Genomic DNA, 24,774 nt, shown 5'->3' with positions numbered 1-24,774 from the left:
GGCTCTGGCCACGGAATCTGGTTTACAGATGTGGTCCTACACCACATGGACTGCAGCGGTTCCAGAAGCAGCTCATCACCTCCTTCCCAAGGGCAATTAGGGATGGGAATAAATGCTGACCCAGACAGCGACACTCACATTCCATGAATGAATTCAAAGACAATCTGCAAGAAGCGGGACTCAGAGTGTTTAACAGTTACTGAGGTGAACCCCCCGGAATACAGAGGAAAGTCTAAAAGGAGGAGAAATTCCGTCCTGGGACCTTACAGTTGGTGAAAGTTTTGTCCTGTGAATGTGTAGATGTGAATATTGTGGAAGAGAGAGTGTATGAAAGGAGCGGGCGGTTCAGACTAATCCAACTGTGTTTGTGTGTCTGTTCAGATCATGAGATCTCCGAGTCTCTCTTGTGTAAAATAAAACAATTTTCCAATCAAAGATTCCCTTAATCCCCCTGCTGAGCCCCAAAGTGAGATTTCAAGGCAATTGTTTCGCCAAACTGAAAATTTCAGTGGAAAAGTAGAGAACATGTCAGCTATCGCGTGTGAGAGCGCGATCAGTGCAGCAGTAAAACGGGTTTCAGTGGAAAATTGAGTCCTCAGTTCGAGTGAAACCTTTTCAACAGCAAACATTCGTGTGTCAGAGACATGAAGGATGTGAGCTGGATCTCTGGAGAGGCGGAATTTCATTGCAATGGGACAGTTTGTGAGGAGAGAGAAACACAGAGAGGCTGGAGGAGCCGGGAGCTGACAGCAGCTTGTCTCTGCTCCGTCCGCTCTCTGCCTTTAAGTTGCTCTGTGCCGCCACCACTGGGTTCATTTCGGATCCAGTTCTGACTCACACAGATTTTCCACACACTCTCGGATATGACTGAAACTGCAGCCGCCGAAACGGCTCCTCCAGCCGCTCCCGCTCAAGTGAAGTCTCCCAGGAAGAAGAAGGCGGCTCCCCGACCTGCGGCAGCCGGTCCCAAGTTGGGCGAGCAGATCGTCAATGTTGTGGCGGGATGCAGCGATCGCAATGGGATGTCCCTGGCCGCGATAAAGAAAGCTTTGGCTGGCAGCGGAGTGGATGTGGGGAAGCGCGTCTCCCAGATCAGGTTAACTATCAAGAGGAAGGTGGAGACAGGGTCTCTGGTGCAGATAAAGGGACAGGGCGCCTCCGGCTCCTTCAAACTCGCTAAGAAGGAAAGCCCGGGGAAAATGGGAAAGAAGGTGAAGACACCAAAAGCCAAGAAATCTTTAGTAAAGAAAACACCGGCCAAGAAGGTGACAACAAAGAAACCCGCAGCAAAGAAAACTCCAGTGAAGAAATCAACAGTGAAGAAAACAAGCAGCAAGAAGGCGGCAACTCCAAAAAAGGCGGTGAAGAAAGCAGCCCTGAAGAAAAAGTCTCCTGTGAAGAAGGTGACGGGCGGAAAGTCTGTCAAAAAAGTGACTAAATCGAAGGCCAAACCCAAAGTGAAAGCAGCAAAAGCGAAGAAAGCGTCAGGAAAGAAGTGAAACAACCCGAGCAAATTGTAAACCTCTGAACCCAAAGGCTCTTCTCAGAGCCACCCACATCTCTCAGGAAAGAGCTGATCCCGCAAGAAAATGATTCCTGTCCCGCGGCCCGGCTCATTCTCAATAGAAATCATTTCAAATTCAGACTAAAGCAAAACACAGCAGAGGCTGAATTTCATTTGAATTTGACATTTGTTCAATCGCCACTTTCTCTCATAATAAAGATGTCTGGTAGATTCAGTGTGAGACAGTAACACTGGTGGCTCAACACCGCATTGCAGCCTAATTTTTAACCGAATCCCTGCAGTGCAGAAGGAGGTCAATCGTCCCATCGAGTCTGAACCGACCTCAATCCCACCCAGGTCGGATCCCCATTACCCTATTTATTGACCGGACACTCCGGGAGAATTTAGCATGGCCAATCAACCTGACAGGCACTTTGGTGTGCGGGAGGAAACCGGAGGAAGCCCGGGGAGAATGTGCAAACTCCACACAGACAGAGACCTCAGCCGGGAATCGAACCCAGGTGCCTGGCGCTCTGAGACGGCAATTCTTAGCCAAAAATCACTGTCAGGAGTGGGATTTGAACCCACGCCTCCAGAGGAGACTGCGACCTTAGACCGCTCGGCCATCCTGACTCCCTTAATTTTAACTCAGGAGATTGCCCCAAACAGCTTCAATAAAGTGTTTGCAAACAGCGAGAAGCAGATGTGTGTGAGGATGTTCCGGAGGAAGATTCTTGCTATCGAATCGACTGTGTTTAGGTCGGAATATTACTGACTGGGAATTATTACGGGACCAGGTTTAAAAACACAAAAGGACAAAGTCACGACCCGAATCGTTAACTCTGTCTCTCACACAGGGTTTGTGTGGGGAGCTGTGTTTCGCTTCCATTGTTAATAAACGGGTTGAAATTGGCGGTTGCAGGATTCTCTAAAGGTAAACTTGCAGGTTGAGTCCGTAATTAGGAAAGCAAATGTAATGTTGTCATTTATCTCAAGAGGCTTGGAATACAAAAGCAGGGATGTACTTCTGAGGCTTTATAAAGCACTGGTTAGGCCCCATTTGGAGTACTGTGAGCAATTTTGGGCCCCACACCTCAGGAAGGACATACTGGCACTGGAGCGGGTCCAGCGGAGATTCACACGGATGATCCCAGGAATGGTAGGCCTGACATACGATGAACGTCTGAGGATCGTGGGATTATATTCATTGGAGTTTAGGAGGTTGAGGGGAGATCTGATAGAAACTTACAAGATAATGAACGGCTTAGATAGGATGGACGTAGGGAAGTTGTTTCCATTAACAGGGGAGACTAGGACGCGGGGGCACAGCCTTAGAATAAAAGGGAGTCACTTTAGAACAGAGATGAGGAGAAATTTCTTCAGCCAGAGAGTGGTGGGTCTGTGGAATTCATTGCCACAGAGGGCTGTGGAGGCCGAGACGTTGAGCGTCTTCAAGACAGAAATTGATAAATTCTTGATTTCTCGAGGAATTAAGGGCTATGGGGAGAGAGCGGGTAAATGGAGTTGAAATCAACCATGATTGAATGGTGGAGTGGACTCGATGGGCCGAATGGCCTTACTTCCGCTCCTATGTCTTATGGTCTTATGGTCTTATGGAGGTGGAGCTGAAAGATCAGGGGCCGTTCTGTGTGTGTGTCAGTCCGGCTCTCTCCTCCCTCCCGCTCTGTGTTTAATCTTCACTCTGTCTCCTCCCCTCTCTGCTCTCACTCCGCCTTTCTCAGTCAGGTCGGGGCGGGCTGTATAAAAGGAGCCTGAAAGAGTTCCTCTCTCATATTGTGCAGAGATCTGAGTGAAGAATCATCATGTCTGGCAGAGGGAAAGGAGGCAAAGGACTGGGTAAAGGCGGAGCAAAGCGGCACCGCAAAGTGCTTCGTGATAATATCCAGGGCATCACCAAGCCAGCAATCCGCCGCCTGGCTCGCCGTGGCGGTGTCAAGCGGATCTCGGGTTTGATCTATGAGGAGACTCGCGGGGTGCTGAAGGTTTTCCTGGAGAATGTGATCAGGGATGCGGTCACCTACACTGAACACGCCAAGCGCAAGACGGTCACTGCCATGGATGTGGTGTACGCTCTGAAACGCCAGGGCCGCACTCTCTATGGATTCGGCGGCTGAACAACTGCAACCTTCCTACCGAACACACAACAAAGGCTCTTTTAAGAGCCACTCACCGCTTCACAGAGAGAGCATTGACCAGGGGATGGGGGCTTGGACAGGCTGTTCAGTGTTTGAGATGCATGTTTGTTTTGTTTAGGTTACAGTGCGGGAATCACCGAATTTAACATTTCATTTGGAGCAGCCATGCGGATTTTTTTTGGAAATTTTTAAGTGGATTGTCGGAGCAGCCCCCAGTTGACATGTGCCCTCAGTGAAACGCCACATCACTCCTGTTTAATCACTCAGTGTTTGGATAGAGTTTGTAAAAGCTTTCTCTGGAATAGCGGAGTTTAGTAGGAGTAGCCGGTCCCAGTTGTGATGCTATTTGCCCCCAGACGGTTGTTTCCTGCACTGAAACTGACGCTTTGTGAAACTGATCAGTTTCCGCTCAGTCATTCACAAACCCGCAATTCCCGCAGTTTGAGCCGCTCCAACCCCAGCCTGCTTCTGATTGGCCATCCTCTCCACATTCGCAGCTCTGAACCAATCGCAGAGCATCGAATGTGAACATTGAGCCAATCATTGGCTTCAACTGTCAACCAGCAGAAATTTTGAATTGGGGGAAATGCCGCCAATTTCAGCGCGGGAAAGGGAATTGAGACAAATTCTTAACTTATTAAAAATAGATTCTCAATTAATATTCTGCTCTAAGATTATTTTACAAAGAGGTTTCATTTGTGAACATTTGTCCGCCACGGGCAGCAAACGGCTCTATTCAGTAATGTCAAACGGGACAAATATGAAGTCACTCTGTAACAAACAACAGACTCAACCCCTTTCACACCGGCTTCAGGGAGACACAGAGAAGCGACTGATTTCTGATGCTTGCCCCCGAAAACGGCGGCGAATGTTACAAGCGACAGGAGAGGGGAAATCTGAATGGGCTGGAGAGGAAAGGGACAGGGATCGAGTGGAACAGCGGGAGATTCTGGGAATGAACAGCCCAGAGAGCGGGAAAAGGGTCTAAAGCACTAAGTGGGGGGAGATAGACTTCAAATCTTCAATGTTTCTGGGAATTATCTTATTAAGGACGGAATGAAGACTTATTTTATATAAACGGTTATTTCCTGCACAGAAAACGGCGTAATGTCTGAAAGGGGCGGTTAAGAAAACAACTGAACCAATCAGAACCTGAGTTACAGACATTAATTCCCTGGTCAGAGTTTGATTGAAACTTCCTGGGCCAATTCCCGCTGGGGGCGGTCCCTCACAGAGTTTAAAAAGGCGGCAGCAGGACAGACTCTGTATTAACAGTTTGTGTCTCAGGTTGTGCTGAATCCGCTCAGAAAATGGCCAGGACCAAGCAGACAGCGCGCAAATCGACCGGAGGGAAAGCTCCTCGCAAACAGCTGGCTACCAAAGCGGCCCGGAAGAGCGCTCCAGCTACGGGCGGAGTGAAGAAGCCTCATCGCTACAGACCCGGCACTGTTGCTCTGAGGGAGATCCGCCGCTACCAGAAATCCACCGAGCTGCTGATCCGCAAACTGCCCTTCCAGCGCCTGGTGCGAGAGATCGCTCAGGACTTCAAGACAGACCTGCGCTTCCAGAGCTCGGCCGTCATGGCCCTGCAGGAGGCCAGCGAGGCTTACCTGGTGGGGCTCTTTGAGGACACCAACCTGTGCGCCATCCACGCCAAGCGAGTCACCATCATGCCCAAAGACATCCAGCTGGCCCGCCGCATCCGCGGGGAACGCGCCTAAACCCGACCTCAGCACCAAGAACAACAACGGCTCTTTTAAGAGCCACCAACTCGACAAATGAAAGAGCTGCGATCTCCTGCTAACGATTCTAGTGTTTGAATTCCCAGGACAGAATATTCCCAGGACTCCAAAACTGAAACCTCTCAATGTTACAATTAACCCTCCGTTGCATTGAGGTCATTCATATCTCCAATCCTTTGATGGTTGGAGTAAAAACTATGCCGTTAACAATTCTACCGCAATTTAATTTTAAAGTATGGGGCAGCACGGTGGCACAGTGGTTAGCACTGCTGCCTCACAGCACCAGGGACCTGGGTTCGATTCCCGACTTGGGTGACTGCATGTGTGGAGTTTGCACATTCTCCCCGTGTATGCGTGGGTTTCCTCCGGGTGCTCCGGTTTCCTCCCACAGTCCAAAGATGTGCGGGTTAGGTGGATTGTCCATGCTAAATTGCCCCAGAGTGTCAGGGAGACTAGCAAGGGTAAATGCATGGAGTAATGGGGATAGGGCCTGGGTGGGATTGCGGTCGGTGCAGACTCGATGGGCCGAATGGCCTCCTTCTGCACTGTAGGGATTCTATGATTTTATTAAACCTGCGATCATTTCAGTTTCCGAGCAATAATTCCGCAAATCCACTTTCTTCGCACGTGTTTCGAGTCGCAGCGAGTGTTGAAAATTGTGTCAATTAAGTTCAGAATATGAAGCATGTCTCCAACAGTAACCCACTCACACCGATATAGCCATTGCAGGAACATTCGCATAGACAATAACTTTTCCAGATCGAGTGACTGACTTTGAAAACCGATGAATGTCCTCGCAGACTGTCACATTTTAAAGCAATTATATTGGAAATAGGATCATTTCAGTTCACTGGGATGGTTTCCCCAATAAACAGCAGCAACGTGTATTAAAATACTGTATGTGTCAATAGTACGGATTGATAGAACAAAGCGGGAAACAGCTGTACTGTGAATAGCAGTGCAGAAACTGACCGATCGACACGAGATCGCCCTTTTTCAGATAAAGTGAGTGGCTCTGAAAAGAGCCTTTGGGTTATCAGATTAAAGAATGGCCGCTTCACTTGCTCTTCGCGGTCCCAGCGCTGCTTTTCTTGGGCAGCAGCACGGCCTGGATATTAGGCAGCACCCCGCCCTGAGCGATGGTCACCCCTCCCAGCAGCTTGTTGAGCTCCTCGTCGTTGCGGACGGCCAGCTGCAGGTGTCTGGGGATGATGCGGGTCTTCTTGTTGTCCCGGGCCGCGTTCCCGGCCAGCTCCAGGATTTCAGCGGTCAGATACTCGAGCACAGCAGCCAGATAGACCGGGGCTCCGGCACCCACACGCTCAGCATAGTTGCCCTTTCTCAGGAGCCTGTGAACACGGCCCACCGGGAACTGCAGTCCAGCCCGGGAGGAGCGAGACTTGGCCTTGGCCCGAGCTTTCCCGCCGCTCTTTCCTCTTCCAGACATTTGCACAATCTCACAAACACTTTCACAAAGAATCAGCAATTTCTCCAGCATTGACTGTTCTTATAAACTGACAGCTCCTCTGATTGGCCGCTGCTCTATTCACCTCATTTGCCTATGTTCTTCACCAATCAGCTCACTGGAAACAGAAGAGGGCGGGACTTCCCCACAACAACCGGCAGAAGCAGAGAATTTGTCCATTTCCAAAAGCCCGCCAATTTCATTGTGGGAAAGGAGCGAATTCAAATCAATGTCGCCCTCAGTCAGAGATTTCAAATCCCTTCTATTGATTTGCTTTTATTCAGTTCTTCCCGTCACCAATCGCAGGCGCGGCTTTAACATTTTCTTTCAAAGTGTTTCATTCTCCTATCGCTTTCTAACTGTCCTGGGCGGGAATCAATCCCTGTTCACAGCATTCCCAGAAGGAAAACACTCCGTTGAGTCTTCAATCAGAACCCAGTGTCCTTCACTGAAAACAGGGAGTCGGATCGAGTCCTCACACTGTCCTTATTCCGCTCTGTAATAATCCCACTCCGGACTGTTACCCTGCGGGGAATTACTGTGAATAAAATGATGAATCAATGAACATTTCAGGAATTGAGAGAAGGGACCGTTACCGCGAAAAACAGCCGCTAATGAGGTCATTTAGGAGCTGTGAAAATAACAGAATAATAACAGCTTTCAGCACAAAGCGAAAGCGGCTGAGTGAATTCTGGGTCAGTGTTTGGATTACAGGACAGGAGACACAAACGAAAGTTTAAAAGATAATTTATTAGTCACAAGTAGGCTTACATTTAACACTGCAATTAAATTACTGTGAAAATCCCTTCGTCGCCACACTCCGACGCCTGTTCGGGTACACTGAGGGAGAATTTAGCATGGCCAATTCACCTAATCTGCACATCTTTGGACTGTGGGAGAAAACAGGAGCCCTTTCCTCTTTCAGAAGAGGAAAGAGGCAGAGGATGGATGTACTGGTCTGGAAACCCAGAGACCTGGATTCAAATCCCAATGGGGTGGATTCCTAATGGGGCAAATTAGAAGTTTATGGGGTGGCACTGCTGCCTCACAGCACCAGGAACCTGGGTTTGATTGCTGGCTTAGGTCATTGTCTGTGTGGAGTCTGCACGCTCTCCCCGTGTCTGCGTGGGTTTCCTCCAGGTGCTCCAGTTTCCTCCCACAGTCCAAAGATGTGCAGGTTAGGTGGATTGGCCATGCTAAATTGCCCCTTAGTGTCCCGGGATGCATAGTTTAGATGGATTTGCGGGATAACTATGTGGGGTTACAGGGATCAGACCTGGGTGGGATTGTTGTTGGTGCAGACTTGATGGGCTGAATGGCCTCCTTCTGCACTGTTGGGATTCTATGATTCACCCAGAGGAAAACCAATTAGATTTCCTGACCCAATTGTTGTTGGAATGATGATCAAATAGGATTCGGGAAAAAGGCAGCAAGATTTTTCCTTCCTCCCTTCCATTCTCTCGGTTTACACCGGCTGAAAGAACAACGGAAAACGTTATTAGTGATGGAGCAGTAACAGATTATCTTTGGGAAACACATTAAGTTTGAAATTTCCTTGTTATGTAATAGAGCAGAGTGGTTATGTTTGTGGCAAGATGCAAGAAACTGTGGAGGAACAGAGAGCCGTGTACAGACATCATTATCAGCTAGTGGACAGGAAGGTAAAAAATAATGTAACAAAGCGAATAGAATATGAAGAATTGGAACTCGTGCTACAGTTATAGAAAACTCTTGTTTAGACCCCATTTAGATCACTGCGTTCAGTCTGGACAACACACCTCAAGAAGGTTAGATTGGCCTTGGAGTGGGAGCAACAGAATTTCACCAGTGATACCAAACTCAAATGATGAGGACAGATTGCAAAAACAAGTCCTGTCATTACCTGAATATGGAAGATTAAGGGATGATGTGAGTGAGATGTTTACAATGAATAATTTGACAGGGTACAGAGAGATAAACTATTGGCTCTGAATGGGGAAACTCACTGTAAAATGACAGAGGCATTTCAGGGGTAATTTCAGAAAAAAGCTTCTTTACAGAGGATGGTGGAAATGTTGAATTGTCCACAAACAATTGTTAAAGCTGCGTTTATCAGGAAATTTCCAAGCTGAAGCTGACAAGTAGCCAGTAATATGAAGGTGGATAGTCAGAGATTCTGGAGATAGTTGAACAAGGAAAGAGTTAGCAGAGTGAGCATTGGTTCTATAGAAAGTGCAACTGGGGGATTGATAATGGAAAACAGGGTATTGGCAAATGAATTGAACAGGTATTTTTCATTGGTGTTCACGATAGAGGATACAAGTAACATCCCAGAAATAGCTGTAAACCAGCAAATGGAAGGGAGGGAGGAACACAGGAAAATTCCAATCAACAGGGAAAGGGGTATTGAGCAAATTGTCGGGTCGACAGGCTGACAAATTCCTGGGTCCGGATGGACTTCTCGTGAAGGACATGAAAGAAGTGGCGAATGAGATAGTTGATGCATTTGTTTTAATTTTGCAAAATTCCCTGACTTTGGAGAATGTTCCATTAGGTTGAAATATAACAAATGTAATACCTTGATTCAAAAAGGGATGGAGACAGAAAGCAGGAAACTACAGGCTGTTAGCCTAACAGCTGTCATCGGGAAAATGTTAGAAGCCATTCTGAAAGATATTACAGATATTACAACTTGGAAAAAATACAAGGCAATCAGGCAGAGTCAATATGGTTTTCTGAAAGGGAAATCGTGTTTAACTAAATTATTGGAGTTTTTTGAAAGAGGCCCATGTGCTGTGAATGGGGAACCGGTGGATGTCCTGTACTTACATTTCCAGAAGACATTTGCCAAAGTGCCAGATTAAAGGTTATTGTGTAAAATAAACATTCATGGTTTTGGGCGTATCATTTTGGCATGGATTGATGGTTGGCTAGCTAACAGGTCAAAAAGAGTTTGCACAAATGGTTCTTTTTCTGGGTGGCAGGATCTGATGAGTGGTGTATTCATGCTGGGGCTACAAATTGTTACAATTTATAAAAATTGCTTGGGTGAAGGGACTGAAGGTACCGTTGCTAAATTTTCTGACAGCATAAAGATAGATAAGAAATTAATTGTGAAGTATACGTAAGGAGGCTTCAAAAGGAAACAGATAGATTAAGTGAGGGCAAAATGTGGCAAATGAGGCAAATTGCGAGGATAAAACAGTGGTTGACAAATGGGAGACTTTCAAAGTTGAGTTGAATGGGATGCCAGCCAGGTACATAGCCACCAGACACAAATATGCGGTGTCCAAAGCTGGGGTATCCTGGATGTCTAAGGTTATTGACGAGAAAATAAGGAAGAAAAAAGAGGCATATGATGCATGCTGGAATAATAATAGCAATGGAAATCATGAAAAACAGCTCTAAATGCAGGAGAGGGGCTAAGGCTGGAATAATGAAGAGGAAGCATGAGGAAATGTTAGCAGGCTGCGCTAATACAAATCATAACATCTTCTTCAAACATATTAATTGTAAAGGATTAGTGAAGGATAGAGTGGGGTTCATAAGGGCCAAGCAGGGTAAACTGCTCACTGTAGCAGAGGGTATGGCAGAGATAGTAAATAAGTACTGTACTTCTGGCTTTACCAAATTAGACAATGTGACAATGGCCCAATTGAAAATGTGTTGATTAACTGAGCTTCACAGTGAGTGTGTGGAATTAACTCTCTCTGAATCGATCATTGTGTGTGGGTGCGGAATTAACCCTGTCTCAATCTATTCGTGTGTGTCAGTGTTGAATTAACTCTCTCTCAATCTATTATTGTGAGAGAGTGTGGAATTAACGGTCTCTCAATCTATTACTTGTATGAATGTGGAATTAACTGTCTCTCAATCTATTACTCTCTGTCACTGTGGAATTAACTCTCAATCTGTTACATTGTGTGAGTGTGGAATTGACTCTCTCTCAATCAATTACCGTGAGTCAGTGTGGAATTATATCTCAATCTATTACTGTGTCTGAGCGGGGAATTAACTCTCCCTCAATCTTTTACTGTGTGCCAGTATTGAATTAACTCTCTCTGAATCTATTACTGTGTTTGAATGTGGAATTAACTCCCTCTCAATCTATCATTGCGTGTGAGTGTAGAATTAACCTTCTCTCAATTACTGTGCGTGAGTGTGGAATTAACTCTCTTTCAATTTGGGCGGCACGGTAGCACAGTGGTTAGCACTGCTGCTTCAGCTCCAGGGACCTGGGTTCAATTCCCGGCTCGGGTCACTGTCTGTGTGGAGTTTGCACATTCTCCTCGTGTCTGCGTGGGTTTCCTCCGGGTGCTCCGGTTTCCTCCCACAGTCCAAAGATGTGCGGGTTAGGTTGATTGACCATGATTAAAAAAATTGCCCCTTAGTTTCCTGAGATGCGTAGGTTAGAGGGATTAGTGGATAAAATATGTAGGGATATGGGGGTAGGGCCTGGGTGGGATTGTGGTCGGTGCAGACTCGATGGGCCGAATGGCCTCTTTCTGCACTGTAGGGTTTCTATGATTTTCAATCAATTACTGTGTGTGTGTGTGGAATTAACTCGATCTATTACTGTCTGACTGTGCAATTAACTCTCACTCAATCTATTACCGTGTGAGAGTGCGGAAATAACTCTCTCTCAATCTGTTTCTGTGTGTCAGTCTGGAATTAACTGTCTCAATATATTCCTGTGTGACAGTGCAACAAACTCTCTCTCTCAATCTATTACTGTGTGAGAGTGTGGAATTAACTCTCTCAATCCATTATTGTGTGTGAGTGTGGAATTAACTCCCTCAATCTCTGACTGTGTGTGTGTGTGTGTGTGTGTGTGTGTGTCTATGTGTGGAATTAGCGCGCTCTCAATCTATTCCTGCATGTCAGTGTGGAATTAACTCTCTCAATCTATTACTGTGTGTCAGTGTGGAATTAACTCCCTTCCAATCTATGACTGTGTGTGTGTGGAATCATCTGTCTGTCAATCTATTATTGTGTGAGAGTGCAACTAACTCTCTCAATCTACGATTGTGTGTCAGTGTTGAATTAACTCTCTCTCAGTCTGTTACTGTGTGTGAATGTGGAATTAACTCTGTCTCAATCTATTACTGTGTCAGTGTGGAATTAACTCTCTCTTTCATCTATTACCGTGTGTGTGTGTGTGTGTGTGTGTGCGCGCGCGCAATTAACTCTCTCTCAATCTATTCCTGCGTGTCAGTGTGAAATGATCTCCCTCTCAATCTATTACCATGTGTGCGTGTGCAATTTACTGCCAACCTATTACTGCGTGAGGGTGTGGAATTAACTTTCTCTCAAACTACTACTGTGTGTCAGTGTGGAATTAACTCCCTAAATCTATTACTGTGTCAGAGTGCAACTAACTCTCTAATCTATTACTGTATGTGAGAGTGTGGAATTAACTCTCTATCAATCTATTACAGTGTCAGTGTGGAAATAACTCTCTCAATGTATTACTGTGTGTCAGGCTGGAATAAACGCTCTCTCAATCTATTACTGTGTGTCAGGCTGGAATAAACGCTCTCTCAATCTATTACTGTGTGTCTGTGTGGATTCACTCTCTCAATCTTTTATTGTGTGAGAGTGTGGAATTAACGTTCTCTCAATCTATTACTGTATGTTCCTGTGGAATTAATTCTGTCTCAATCTCTTACTGCGTGTTAGTGTGGAATTAACCTTCAATCTATTACTGTGAAAGTGTGTTGAATTAACTCTCTCTCAATCTATTCCTGTGTCAGTGTGGAATTAACTCTCTCACAATCTATTACTGTGTGAGAGCATGGAATTAACTCTCAATCTATTCCTGTGTGTGAATGTGGAATTGACTCTCTCTCAATCTGTTGCTGTGTGAGAGCATGGAATTAACTCTCAATCTATTCCTGTTTGAGAGTGTGGAATTAACTCTCTCTCAATCTATTACAGTGAGAGTGTGTGGAATTAACTCTTTCTGAATCTATTACTGTGTGGGAACGTAGAATAACTCTCTCTCAATCTAAAGCTGTGCGTGAGTGCGGAATTAACTCTCTCTCAATCTATTACTGTGTGAGAGAATGGAAATAACTCTCTCAATTTATTACTGTGTGTCAGTCTGGAATTAACTCTCTCTCAATCTATTACTATGTATCGGAGTGGAATTCACTCCCTCTCAATTATTTATGTGTGTGACTGTGGGATTAACGGTCCCTCAATCTATTACCTGTATGAGTGTGGAATTCTCTCTCTCTCAATCTATTACTGTGTGTGTGTGTGGAATTATCTCTCTCTCAATCTATTACTGTATGTCAATGTGGATTTACCTCTCTGTCTCAACATATTACTGCATGTCAGTGTGGAATTAACTCTCAATCTATTACTGTGTGTGTGTGTGGAATTATCTCTCTCTCAATCTATTGCTGTGTGTGAGTGTGGAATTAACTCGGCTCTCAATCTATGACTGTGTCAGTTTGGAATTAACTCTCTCTCAATCTATTACTGTGTGTCTGTGTGGATTCAATCTCTCTCAATCTTTTCTTGTGTGAGAGTGTCGATTTATCATTCTCTCTATTACTGTATGTCAGTGTGGAATTAACTCCCTCTCAATTATGACTGTGTGAGAGTGTGGAATTAAGTTGCTCACAATCTATTACTGTGAGAGAGTTTGGAACTAACTCTCTCTCAATCTATTAGTGTGTGTGAGTGTGAAATTAACTCTCTCAATCTATTACTGTGTGTCTGTGGAATTCACTCTCTCTCAATCTTTTATTGTGTGCGAGTGTGGAATTAAAAGTCTCTCAATCTATTACTTGTATGAATGTGAAATTAACTGTTAATCTATTAGTGTGTGTGAATGTGGAATTAACTCTCTCAATCTATTACCGTGTCTCAGTGTGGAATTATCTCTCTCGCAATCCAAAACAGAGAGAGTGTGGAATTATCTCCCTCTTAATCTATTACTGTATGTCACGGTGGAATTAGCTCTCTGTCTCAATCTATTACAGTGTGTGTGTGTTGAATTAACTCTCTCAATCTATTAGTTTGTGAGAGTGTGGAATTAATTCCCTCTCAATCTATTACTGTGTGTCGGTGTGGAATTCACTCTCTCTCAATCATTCATTGTGTGTGACTGTGGGATTAACAGTCTCTCAATCTATTGCTTGGGGTGGTGGTGTTCCTCAGGGATCAGTGCTGGGACCTTTGCTGTTTGTAATATATATAAATGATTTGGAGTAAAATGCAACTGGATTGATTTGTAAGTTTGCGGACGACACAAAAGTTGGTGGATTTGCGGATAGCGATGAGGACCATCAGAGCATACAGCAGGATATAGATCAGTTGGAGACTTGGGCAGAGAGATGGCAGATGGAGTTCAATCCGGACAAATGCATTTTGGAAGGTCTAATACAGCTAGGAAATATACAGTAAATGGCAGAACCCTTAAGAGTATTGATAGGCAAAGGGATCCGGGTGTACAGGTACACGGGTCACTGAAAGTGGCAATGCAGGTGGAGAAGGTAGTCAAGAAGGCATACGGCATGCTTGCCTTCATCGGCCGGGGTATTGAGTTTAAAAATTGGCAAGTCATGTTGACGCTTTATAGAACCTTACTGAGGCTGCACTTGGAATATAGTGTTCAATTCTGTTCGCAACACTACCAGAAGGATGTGGAGGCTTTGGAGAGGGTACAGAAAACATTTACCAGGATGTTGCCTGGTATGGAGGGCATTAGCTATGAGGAGAGGTTGGAGAAACTTGGTTTGTTCTCACTGGAGTGACGGAGGTTGAGGGGAGACCTGATAGAAGTCTACAAGATTATGAGAGGCATGGACAGAGTGGATAGTCAGAAGCTTTTTCCCAGGGTGGAAGAGTCAATTAATAGGGGGCATAGGTTTAAGGTGCGACGGGCAAGTTTTAAAAGAGATGTACGAGGCAGATCTTTTACACAGAGAGTGGTGGGTGCCTGGAACTCGTTGCCGGGGGAGATAGTGGAAGCGGATACAGTAGTGATTTTTAAGGGGCGTCTTTACAAGTACATGAATGAGATGGGAATAGAGGGATATGGTCCCCGGAAGCGTAGGGGGCTTTAGTTGAGTCAGACAGCATGTTCGGTGGAGGCTTGGAGGGCCGAAGGGCCTGTTCCTGTGCTGTAATTTTCTTTGTATGAGTGTGGAATTAACTCTCTCACAATCTATTACTGTATGTCAGTATGAATTTACCTCTCTGTCTCAACATATTACTGTGTGTCAGTGTGGAATTAACTCTCAATCTATTACTGTATGAGTGTGGAATTAACTCTCTCTCAATCTATTACTGTGTGTGTGTATGGAATTAACACTCTCTCAAACTATTACTGTGTGTGTGTATGGAATTAACTCTCTCTCAATCTATTGCTGTGTGGCAGTCTGGAATAAATTCTCTCTCAATCTATTACTGTGTGTGTGTGTGAAATTTACTCTCTCACAATCATTTATTGTGTATGAGTGTGGGATGAAGAACATAAGAACTAGGAGTAGGAGTCAGCCATCTGGCCCCTCGAGGCTGCTCCGCCAGTCCATAAGATCATGGCTGATCTTTTTGTGGACTCAGCTCCACTAACCCGCCCGTTCCCCATAACCCTTAATTCCTTTACTGTTCAAAAATGTATCTATCCTTGCCTTAAAAACATTCAATGAGGTAGCCTCAACTGCTTCACTGGGCAGGGAATTCCACAGATTCACAACCCTTTGTGTGAAGAAGTTCCTCCTCAACTCAGTCCTAAATCTGCTTCCCCCTTATTTTGAGGCTATGCCCCCTAGTTCTAGTTTCACCCGCCAGTGGAAACAACTTACCTGCTTCTATCTTGTCTATTCCCTTCATAATCTTATATGTTTCTATAAGATCTCCCCTCATTCTTCTGAATTACAATGAGTATAGCCCCAGTCTACTCAGTCTCTCCTCATAAGCCAACCCTCTCAACTCTGGAATCAACCTATTGAATTTTCTCTGCATCCCCTCCAGTGCCAGTATATCCTTTCTCAAGTAAGGAGACCAAAACTGTACACAGTACTCCAGGTGTGGCCTCACCAGCACCTTATACAGCTGCAACATAACCTCGCTGTTTTTGAACTCCATCCCTCTCGCAATGAAGGACAAAATTCCATTTGCCTTCTTAATTAACTGCTGCACCTGCAAACCAACTCCTTGAGATTCCTGCACAAGGACACCCAGGTCCCTCCGCACAGCAGCATGTTGCAATTTTTAATCATTTAAATCAGAGTCCATTTTGCTGTTATTCCTACCAAAATCGATGACGTCACATTTACCAACATTGTACTCCATCTGCCAGACCCCCGCCCACTCACTGAGATTATCTATATCCCTTTGCAGACTTTCAGCGTCCTCTGCACACTTTGCTCTTCCACCCATCTGAGTGTCATCTGCAAATTTTGACACACTACATTTGGTCTCCAACTCCAAATCATCTATGTAATTCGTAAACAATTGCGGTCCCTACACTGATCCCTGAGGCACACAACTAGTCAATGATCGCCAACCAGAAAAATACCCACTTACCCCACTCTTTGCTTTTTGTTAGTTAACCAGCCTTCTATCCATGCTAATACATTACCCATAACACTGTGCAACTTTATCTGATGTAGCAGTCTTTGGTGTGGCTCCTTGTCAAATACCTTCTGGAAATCCAGATACACCACATCTACAGGTTCCCCATTGTCCACTGCACATGTAATGTTCTCAAAGAATTCCAAAAATTAGTCAAACATGACCTGTCCTTTATGAACCCATGCTGCGTCAATTTGTCCCATGCTGGGACAATTTATATCCAGATGTCTCACTATTTCTTCCTTGGTGATAGATTTAAGCATTTTCCCTACTACAGAAGTTAAGCTAACCAGCCTATAGTTACCTGCCTTTTGTCTACCTCCTTTTTTAAACAGTGGCGTCACATTTGCTGTTTTCCAATCCGCAAGAACCACCCCAGAGTCCAGCGAATTTTGATAAATTACCACTAGTGCATTTGCTATTCCTCCCACCATCTCTTTTAGTACCCTGGGATGCATTCCATCAGGACCAGAAGACTTGTCTACATTTAGCCCCATTAACTTGCCCAACACTACCTCTTTTGTGATAATGATAGTTTCTAGGTTCTCACCTGCCATAGCCTTCCTGTCATTAATTTTTGGCATGTTATTTGTGTCTTCGACTGTGAAGACCGACACAAAATACCTGTTCAATGCCTCAGCCATTTTCTCATTTCCAGTTATTACATCCCCCTTCTCATCCTCTAAAGAACCAATGTTTACTTTTGCCACTCTTTTTCATTTTATATATTATAACGGATTAATGGTCTCTCACTCTATTACTGTGTGTCAGTGTGGAATTAACTCTCTCTCAATCTATTAGTGTGTCAGTGCAGAATTAATTCCCTCTCCATCTATTACTGTGTGTGAGCGTGGAATTAACTCACAATCTATTGCTGTGTGTCAGTGTGGAATTAATTCTCTCTCAATCTATTACTGAGAGAGAGCTTGGAATTAACTCCCAATCTATTACTGTGCATGAATGTGGAATTAACTCTCTCTCAATCTATTGCTGTGTGTCAGTGTGGAATTAACTCTCTCTCAATCTATTGCTGTGTCAGTGTGGAATTAACTCTCTCTCAATCTATTGCTGTGTCAGTGTGGAATTAACTCTCTCTCAATCTATTGCTGTGTGTCAGTGTGGAATTAACTCTCTCTCAATCTATTGCTGTGTGTCAGTGTGGAATTAACTCTCTCTCAATCTATTGCTGTGTGTCAGTGTGGAATTAACTCTCTCTCAATCTATTGCTATGTGTCAGTGTGGAATTAGCTCTCTCTCAATCTATTGCTGTGTGTCTGTGTGGAATTAAGAACAAAGAACAAGGAAAATTACAGCACAGGAACATGCCCTTCGGCCCTGCACCGACCTTGCTGCCCAACTGAAATAAAACCCCCGACCCTTCCAGGGACCATATCCCGCTATTCCCATCCTATTCATGTATTTGTCCAGACGCCCCTTAAAACTCACTATTGTATCTGCTTCAACCACCTTCCCCGGCAGTGAGTTCCAGGCACCCACCACCCTCTGTGTAAAAAACTTGCCTCATACATCTCCTTTAAACCTTGCCCCTCGCACCTTAAACCGATGCCCCCCAGTAATTGACTCTTCCACCATTGGAAAGAGCTTCTGACTATCCACTCTGACCATGCCCCTCATAATCTTGTAGCCTTCCATCAGGTCGCCGCTCAACCTCTGTCGTTCCAGAGAGAACAAACCAAGTTTCTCCAACCTCTCCTCACAGCTAATATCCTCCATACCAGCCAACATCCTGGTAAGTCTTTGCTGTACCCTCTCCAAAGTCTCCACATCCTTCTGGGAGTGTGGCGACCAGAATTGAACACTATATTCCAAGTGCAGCCTAACTAAGATTCTATAAAGCTGCAACATGACTTGCCAATTTTTAAACTCAATCCCCCGCCGATGAAGGCAAGCATGCCGTATGCCTTCTTGACTACCTTCTCCACCTGCATTGCCACTTTCAGTGATCTATGTACCTGTACACCCAGATCCCTTTGCCTATCAATACTCTTAAGGGATCTACCATTTACTGTGTATTTCCTATCTGTATTAGACATTCCAAAATGCATCACCTCACATTTGTCCGGATGAAACTCCATCTGCCATCTCTCTGTCCAAGTCTCCAACTGATCTATGTCCTGCTGTATCCTCTGATGGTCCTCATCAATATCCACAAATCCACCAACCTCTGTCGTCCACAAACTTACTAATCATACCAGTTACATTTTCCTCCAACTCATTTATATAATATTGCAGCAGCATAGGTCCCAGCACTGATCCCCGGGGATCGCCCACTTGTCACAGCTCTCCATTCAGGAACTCGATGAAGTTCGTGAGACACGGTCTCCCTTTTACAAAACCATGTTGCTCCTAAGAGTTCTGCCATTGACTGTATATTTCCTATCTGTATTAGACCATCCAAAATGCATTACCTCACAGTTGTCCGGATTAAACTCCATCTGCCATCTCTCCGTCCAAGCCCCCAACCTATCTATATCCTGCTGTATCCTCTGATGGTCCTCATCGCTATCCGCAAATCCACCAACCTTTGTGTTGTTCGCAAACTAACTAATCAAACCAGTTGCATTTTCCTCCAAATCAGTTATATATATTACGAACAGCAAAGGTCCCAGCACTGATCCCTGAGGAACGCCAAATGTCACAGTCCTCCATTCAGAATCGCACCCTTCCACTGCTACCCTCTGTCTTCTAAGACCAAGCCAGATCTGTATCCACCTTGCCAGCTCACCTCTGATCCCATGCGACTTCACCTTCTGCACCATTCTGCCATGAGGGACCTTGTCAAAGGCCTTACTGAAGTCCATGTAGACAACATCCACTACCCTACCCTCATCAATCATCTTCATCACTTCCTCGAAAAACTCGATCAAGTTAGTGAGACATGACCAGCCCTTCACAAAACCATATTGCCTCTCGCAAATACATCCACTAATTTCCAAGTGGCAGTAAATCCTGCAGCCAGTGAGGATACAAACATTTCTCTCAAGGTCCCAGCAATTTCCTCCCTTGCCTCTCCCAGTATTTTGGGGTATATCCCATCAGGCCCTGGGGACTTGTCTACCTTAATATTCCTCAAGAACCCCAACACTTGATCTCAACATGACTCAAACTATCGACACACCCTTTCCCAGATTCATTATCCACCAAGTCCTTCTCTTTGGTGAATACTGACACAATGAACTCATTGAATACCTCACCCATTTCCTCTGGCTCCACGCATAGATTTCCTCCTTTGTCCTTGAGTGGGCCAACCCTCTCCCTGGCTACCTTCTTGCTCTTTATAAATGTATAAAAAGCCTTGGTATTTTCCTTAATCCTGCTGGGCAATGATTTTTTGTGACCCCGTTTAGCCCTATATTAACTCTCTCTCCGATCTATTACTGCGTACCAGTGTGGAATTAACTCTCAATCTATTACTATGTGTGTGGAATTAAGTCTCCCTCAATCTATTACAGTGTCAGCGTGGAATTAACTCTCTCTGTCTATCTATTACTGTGTCCGTGTGCAATTAACTCTCTCAATCTATTTTTGTGTTCGAGTGTGGAATTAACTCTCTCAATTTATTACTGTGTGAAAGTGTGGAATTAACTCTCTCTCAATCTATTACTGTATGTGAACATTGAACTAACTCACTCTCAATCTATTCCTGTGTCAGTGTGGAATTCACTCTCTCTCAATCTGTTGCTGTGTGAGAGCATGGAATTAACTCTCAATTTATTACTGTGTGTGAATGTGGAATTGACTCTCTCTCAATCTATTACAGTGAGAGTGTGGGGAATTAGCTCTCTCTCAATCTATTTCAGTGTCAGTGTGGAATTAACTCTTTCTGAATCTATTACTGTGTGGGAACATGGAATAACTCTCTCTCAATCTAATGCTGTGTGGGGGTGTGGAATTAACTCTCTCTCAATCGATTAGTGTGTCTGAATGTGGAATTAACTCTCTCTCAATCTATTACTGCGCATGAGTGTGGAATTAACATTTTCTCAATCTATTACTGTGAGAGAGTGTGGAATTAACGCTGTCAGCCATTCTCTGTTCATGTGTTTCAGTATGGAATTACATCAGTTCATCTATATTAGTGAATGCGAGGATGGAATTAAATCTGTATTTGTTATTCACTATTACTGAATGTGAGTGGGACATTAACTCTCTGTTCATCGCTGTTATAGCATGTGAGAGTGGAATTAACTGTCAGTCTTGGTTATTGTGTATGAATGTAGCATTAACTCTTGCTCAGTAGAATTGAATGTGTAATTAACTCTGTCTGTGTTACTGTATGTTAGTGTGGAATTGATTCTCTATCCTTTAATCACCATCACTGTATTTATGTTTGGAATTACCATTGTGTCAATCTCTGTTACTGCATCTGAATGTGTAATTCACTCCCTATCTATCAATAATAATGTGTGAAATTATCTCACTGTCTGTCAGTCTCTGTTACTGCATGGAAGTGGGTCACTGTCAGCTTAGCAAACTGCTGCTTGCAGAGAGCCACATGGATCAGTGCTGGGTTCTCAGCTATTTACAATCTATATTAATGGCCCAGATGAAGGGACAGACCATCACCAAATTTTCAGACAATACATAAATAGGTGGGGAAGTAGGTTGTGAGGAGGACACAGAGAGTCTGTAAGGAGATAGAGTGAGGTTAAGTGAATGGACACAAATTTGTCAGGTAGGATACAATGTAGGAAAATGTGAGGCTTTCCACTTCAGTGGGAAGGATGGGAAGGCAGAACATTATTTAAATAGAGGGGGAGATACAGCAGATTGATCCAGAAAAGGAGGAAATAACTCTAATTATGAGTACATATGTGGCGTATCAAAGTAGGGAAATGTTGCTCCAAATACATGATATTGCTGAGTTTAAAGGTTTTCTCTGATTTAAAGAGGGAAATACTTGTATTGGAGGCAGTGAAGATTCACTCGGCTGATTGCTGAGATGAAGGAGTTATCTTATGAGGAAAGTTCAATCAAGTTGAGCCGATCTCATAGAAGTTGAGAAGAATGAGAGATGATCAGATTGAAACATTGAAGGATCTGAGGGAATTGGACAGGGTAGATATTGAGAGGAATGTTTTCATTTGTGGGCAAAATTAAAACTAGTGGACACAGTTGAAAAATAAAGTATGCCCCACTTTAGATGGAGATGAGAAGAAATTTATCCTCTCAAAATGTCCTTAATTTGTGGAATTTAATAGATTCCATCCTAAGTTAGAAAGAGTTTTGATCTACAGGAGAGACAAGGGTTATGGGGCAGGCAATAAAATGGAGTTGAGGCCATAATCACATTAACCATGATCTTACTGAATGGTGGGGGAACCCTAAAGAATAAATTGCCTTCTGCTGCTCCTGCTTCATATGTTCTGATTTGATGTCAATGTGGGACTAACTCACTGTCTGTTAGGCTCTGTTCCAGTATTTCAGTGTGAAGTTAACTCAAGTTTGATACTGCATATGAGTGCAGAACTGATTTGCTGTTGATTATTTATTCTATATGAGAGTGCAATGTCTCTGCCAGTCTCTGTTCCTGTACAGGAAACTTTGATGAGAAATGTTTGGGCTCGACTGGTCTCAAATGTACTCAGGGTTAAACCCATCAGCTTTTCCTCCATCAACACTCCAGTTCAAAGCCAGGCAACAAGAACGTACCTTCACAGAACATCCACCCTCATTCCAAAGGGGTCTTCATTTGTCTATTTCAGGCCTCAGTTTTCTGAACAGCTGCAATATTTCACCGGTAAAATCATGTGGACACTGAACATCTGAAACAAAGTGAAAATTCTGGAATGACTCAACAGGTCAGGCAGGTCAGAGAGAAACAGAGTTCATGTTTCAGCTCTCTGACAATTGGCTTGCATTAAAACACTTCCTGATATCTGTGAATGGCAGCAGCCATTAATTCCCACGAGGAATTAATGGTGTAGTGGTATTGTACTGGACCAGTGATCCAGAGTAATGCAATGGGACCTGAATATCACCACAACAGAGAGTGACATTTGAGCTCAATAAACAACTGGAATTAAAGGTCTAATGATGGCCATGTCGTAAAAACCCATTGATTCGCTGATGTCCCTTTCGACAAGCAAATCTGCCCACATGACCTCTTCTGGCCTACATGTGACTCCAGCCACACAGCAATGTGTTTGACTCTTAAATGCCCTCTGAAATGGCCTAACAAGCCACTCAGTTCAAAGGTAATTAGTGCAATGAATGCTGGCCAAGCCAGTGATGCACACATTACATGAATGAATGAAAACAATTCTCTACGCCCCAGAAAGCGCTCTATCCAACACACTGACTTGCCCAGGCACTGAGAGTGGGCACGCTCCCCAGGGGCAGCCGCGGGGCAATCGGTGCAGGAACTTTCCTCACTGCCACTTGTCTCCCATTCCACCAAGCTGCCTGTGTCCTTTTGAAGTTTCCCACTTTCCTCCTCACAGCTGCCAATGCCTCCAAGTTTGGTGGCGTGTGGAAATGTTGAGCTTGTGTCCTGTACACCAAGGTGTGTGTCATTAATATATATCAGGAAGAGCAGGGCTCCTAACACCGAGCCCTGGGGAACTCCACTGGAAACCTTCCTCCAGTCTGAGAAACAACCATTAACCACTGCTCTCTGTTTCCTCTCACTCACACTGTTCCATATGGGGCGGTGAGGATGGCCTCGCTGCACCATCCGCTTCATGGTGCCGCGCCCCCGGCTCCCTCGCCGCACGTCCGCCGAGCCCGGCGGCTTTGATTCGGGCTCTGAGAGCCGCTGAGACTCGCCGCTGTTGCGCGTGCACAGTTCCGCTCAGCTTCCGGGAGCTGCTCCGCGCAGACAGGCGGCCTCCGGGGCGGAGCCTCCCAACGCCTGCGCAGTGCGGATCATTCTGAATGAGATAGACCGTATTCACGCCCGCGGCGCATTGTGGGTTACACTGCCCACCATTTCATGGAATAATACAGCATATCACAGAAATCATAGAAACCCTACAGTGCAGAGGGAAGCCATTCGGCCCATCGAGTCTGCACCAACCACAATCCCACCCAGGCCCTACCCCCACATATTTACCCGCTAATCCCTCTAACCTACGCATTTTAGGACTCTAAGGGGCAATTTTTAACCTGACCAATCAGCCTAACCCGCACATCTGTGGGAGGAAACCGGAGCACCCGGAGGAAACCCGCGAGGAGAATGTGCAAACTCCACACAGCATATGGGGTTATATTTAAACCCATCGGAATTCTGCCAGAGATTTCGTAGCGAATCCGCCCCATTTCCTCTTTATGCTCTAAAATTCGCCCTTTAAAACGGTTTTTCTCCAACTGCTCTTTGAAAAAATTTTGCATCAGATTCCCCAGTTTTTTAGACAGCGTATTCAGGATTCACAGAAACTAGCTACCTGTGTAAGTAAACATGTGTTTGCTCACAATATCTTTACTTTTTTAACAAATCATAATGAATCAGTGTCCTCATGTAACAGGAACAATTTATGCCAATTTACTCTATTAAAGCTGTCCATGATTTTGAACACCTCCATGAAAACTCCTGTTAACGTGCCTGCCGACGTCAAAAACTATGAATGCTGGAAGTACAAACTTAATTTTGAAAATCTGGATGTACACAAAAAGTATGCACCTGCGGGGGTAAATAGTGACCAGGTTTAAACTTTCAGATCAACATCCTTTCATCAGCACTGGTGAAAGTTACAAATGTGATCAAAGATTTTAAGAAAATGCTACGGAGAACGGCAGATGGCAAAAAAAAACAAAAGGGAGGTTTGTGATTGTGTGCAACACACGCGCATAAAATGGCAAACAGTCTAAAGGAAATAGTAAGAGTACAAGTAAAGATAGTGAGCACTGTGTCGTCAAGAGGGGTGCATGAGTTCCATTGGAGCACTAGAGAAGACCAAGGACAGAATGATCAGTGTGAGCAAAGCACAGAATTAAAATGATAGGAATTATCGCAAATAGTGTGATACTTGTGGACTGAATGGAAATGTTCCACAATCTGTACATCTGTCATCAGAATGTAGTCATGATGTGGAGATGCCGGCGTTGGACTGGGGTAAGCACAGTAAGAAGTCTCTGGAAGAAGGTATAACAGTAAGAAGATCTGGAAGAAGGTGTAACTGGGGTGATCAGTAAGTTTGCGGATGACACAAAATTGGCAGGACTTGCAGATAGTGAGGAGCATTGTCAGAAGCTACAGAAGGATATAGATAGGCTGGAAATTTGGGCAAAGAAATGGCAGATGGAGTTCAATCCTGATAAATGTGAAGTGATGCATTTTGGTGGAAATAATGTAGGGAGGAGCTATACGATAAAAGA

General features: G+C 44.6%; 4 protein-coding genes and 1 long non-coding RNA gene across 5 annotated transcripts; 3 read left to right on the top strand and 2 right to left on the bottom strand.

Annotated features, from left to right (window-relative positions):
• The first annotated feature begins 863 nt into the window (after positions 1 to 863).
• On the top strand, positions 864 to 2,279 carry LOC144483573 (histone H1-like). Its single transcript, XM_078202204.1, has 2 exons — positions 864 to 1,417; positions 2,174 to 2,279. Exons 1-2 carry the CDS (start codon positions 864 to 866, stop codon positions 2,277 to 2,279), a joined length of 660 nt encoding a protein of 219 aa, XP_078058330.1.
• Positions 2,280 to 3,327: 1,048 nt separating this feature from the next.
• LOC144483576 (histone H4) lies at positions 3,328 to 3,639 on the top strand. The gene has a single exon (XM_078202208.1). The coding sequence runs from the start codon at positions 3,328 to 3,330 to the stop codon at positions 3,637 to 3,639; it is 312 nt and encodes a 103-aa protein (XP_078058334.1).
• Positions 3,640 to 4,970: 1,331 nt separating this feature from the next.
• Positions 4,971 to 5,381, top strand: LOC144483572 (histone H3). Its single transcript, XM_078202203.1, has one exon. The coding sequence runs from the start codon at positions 4,971 to 4,973 to the stop codon at positions 5,379 to 5,381; it is 411 nt and encodes a 136-aa protein (XP_078058329.1).
• Positions 5,382 to 6,459: 1,078 nt separating this feature from the next.
• LOC144483587 (histone H2A-like) lies at positions 6,460 to 6,849 on the bottom strand. Its single transcript, XM_078202224.1, has one exon. It carries the CDS (start codon positions 6,847 to 6,849, stop codon positions 6,460 to 6,462), a length of 390 nt encoding a protein of 129 aa, XP_078058350.1.
• A 748-nt stretch (positions 6,850 to 7,597) lies between these two features.
• On the bottom strand, positions 7,598 to 23,260 carry LOC144483598 (uncharacterized). Its single transcript, XR_013496035.1, has 3 exons — positions 23,093 to 23,260; positions 22,111 to 22,223; positions 7,598 to 8,341 (listed from the first exon to the last, which is right to left on the bottom strand). It is a non-coding gene; the product is annotated as an uncharacterized LOC144483598 (long non-coding RNA).
• Between the last annotated feature and the right edge of the window lie 1,514 nt (positions 23,261 to 24,774).

The sequence above is a fragment of the Mustelus asterias genome, unplaced genomic scaffold, assembly GCF_964213995.1.
Source record: "Mustelus asterias unplaced genomic scaffold, sMusAst1.hap1.1 HAP1_SCAFFOLD_76, whole genome shotgun sequence".
NCBI classification, from domain to species: domain Eukaryota; kingdom Metazoa; phylum Chordata; class Chondrichthyes; order Carcharhiniformes; family Triakidae; genus Mustelus; species Mustelus asterias.
The sequence above is the reverse complement of the archived record's forward strand: the minus strand, read 5'-3'. Positions and strand labels throughout refer to the sequence as shown.